The following is a 1,455-nucleotide window of genomic DNA, read 5'->3' on the forward strand; positions in this document are numbered from 1 at the left end:
CTTCATTCACTTCCTCCACTGCTGTATGCTAAAATAACTAGCAGACACGGCACAGAACATCGACGTCATTCAAAACTCCGCCTTCTGTTTGCTGATTGGCCCAGGTAAAATAAACTACAAGCAGACACTGCACAGAAAATTGACGTTCTSTTCTCTGATTGGCCCGGCTAAAAATCTGCCAGTGAAATCCACCTCAATGGGAGAAGTCCCAGACGGAGCAGAGAAGGGAAACTAGAACTGAGCGGAGCTGCATAGGAAGGCAAGGGCCAGGCTAATATGACTCTAACTCATGCTTGATCATGCACTTGAGAAACAATTTTTTTTTCTTTTCTCCATCTTGTTAATACACCAATTGGCTGACAGCTTGTTTGATTGTTTTGGTTCTTAGTCATTTATTTTGTATTGTTTAGATTTTTGTCTTTTTTTGTTGTTTAATTCTGAAAACTATAAATAAAGTACCAAAAAAGACGTCGCCAATCTTCTTTTTGATTTTTCTTGATAAAACTATTGGACTAGGTTGTATGTTGTCATCATCTTCTTTAAATTTCAGGATTATTGTAATTATTCTCAAACAATCTTTCTTGTGGACTACATTTTTCCCTTCATCTGAACAGTTTTTTTTCCAAAGTTCATTTGCTGACCTGCGTCACAACCAAATTTTMATTTTCTTGCTTTAATCTGCCTTTTCCTCGTCCTCCTTCACTAACAACTTGAGTCCAATCATTCATCTCCATATCATCATCATTATCCTCTACCTGAGCCTCCATTACAGTCCAGTCACAAACTAGTTTATGCCAAAACTGCCCATTCCTTTTCGTTTTTCTTGCCTTCCTCTTTTCAAAGCCGACAGGTCCTCTTGCAAAAATTTTTCACCAGAGATTTAATTAGACCAAACAGACAAGATGAATTGAAACTCTGAAGTGAAAAAAAAGTCACGCAGGAAGATTTCACCTGCTGAAATCTTCTAATCTTAACAGAAATGTTCATTTATCAGGATGAATCACTTTCTGTTTATGTCTCCTGACAGACTCTCTGCCTGTGGACTCTCAGAGATTCACTGTGAAGTTGTGGCCTCAGCTCTGAAGTCCAACCCCTCCCATCTGACAGAACTGGACCTGAGTGACAACAACCTGCAGGATTCAGGTGTGAAGATTCTGTCTGTTGGACTGCAGAGTCCAAACTGTARACTGGAGAAGCTGAGGTGATTCACATAATATTTTATTTTTGACTAAAATCTGTTTGAAATCTTTACGTCACTTTGACCTTTTTACTTTTTTTATCTGAACATCAAAGGGAAAATATTTCTATATTTCCAAGTGTGAAGAAATGTTCTAATTAGTGTCAAATGGTCTCAAGTGAAGTCTTATGCTGCGTTCACACCGAACAGGATTTCAGCTTCAAAATCGCAGCCAACGCTGAAGTTTGAAGCTTGTGCACTTTGAGGTCAGACGCAGG

The 1,455-nt window shown here is 38.7% G+C and overlaps 1 protein-coding gene across 1 annotated transcript in view; it reads left to right on the forward strand.

Moving 5' to 3' along the window:
* LOC106535393 (protein NLRC3-like) overlaps positions 1-1,205 on the forward strand; it is a 13,864-nt gene extending 12,659 nt beyond the window's left edge. Inside the window, exon 3 of the mRNA XM_014032393.1 lies at positions 1,028-1,205. Coding sequence (XP_013887847.1) covers positions 1,028-1,205 — 178 coding nt within the window. The remainder of the gene's footprint in view (positions 1-1,027) is intronic.
* Positions 1,206-1,455: the final 250 nt, after the last annotated feature.

This window comes from Austrofundulus limnaeus, unplaced genomic scaffold (genome assembly GCF_001266775.1).
Source record: "Austrofundulus limnaeus strain Quisiro unplaced genomic scaffold, Austrofundulus_limnaeus-1.0 Scaffold1441, whole genome shotgun sequence".
Taxonomy (NCBI): domain Eukaryota; kingdom Metazoa; phylum Chordata; class Actinopteri; order Cyprinodontiformes; family Rivulidae; genus Austrofundulus; species Austrofundulus limnaeus.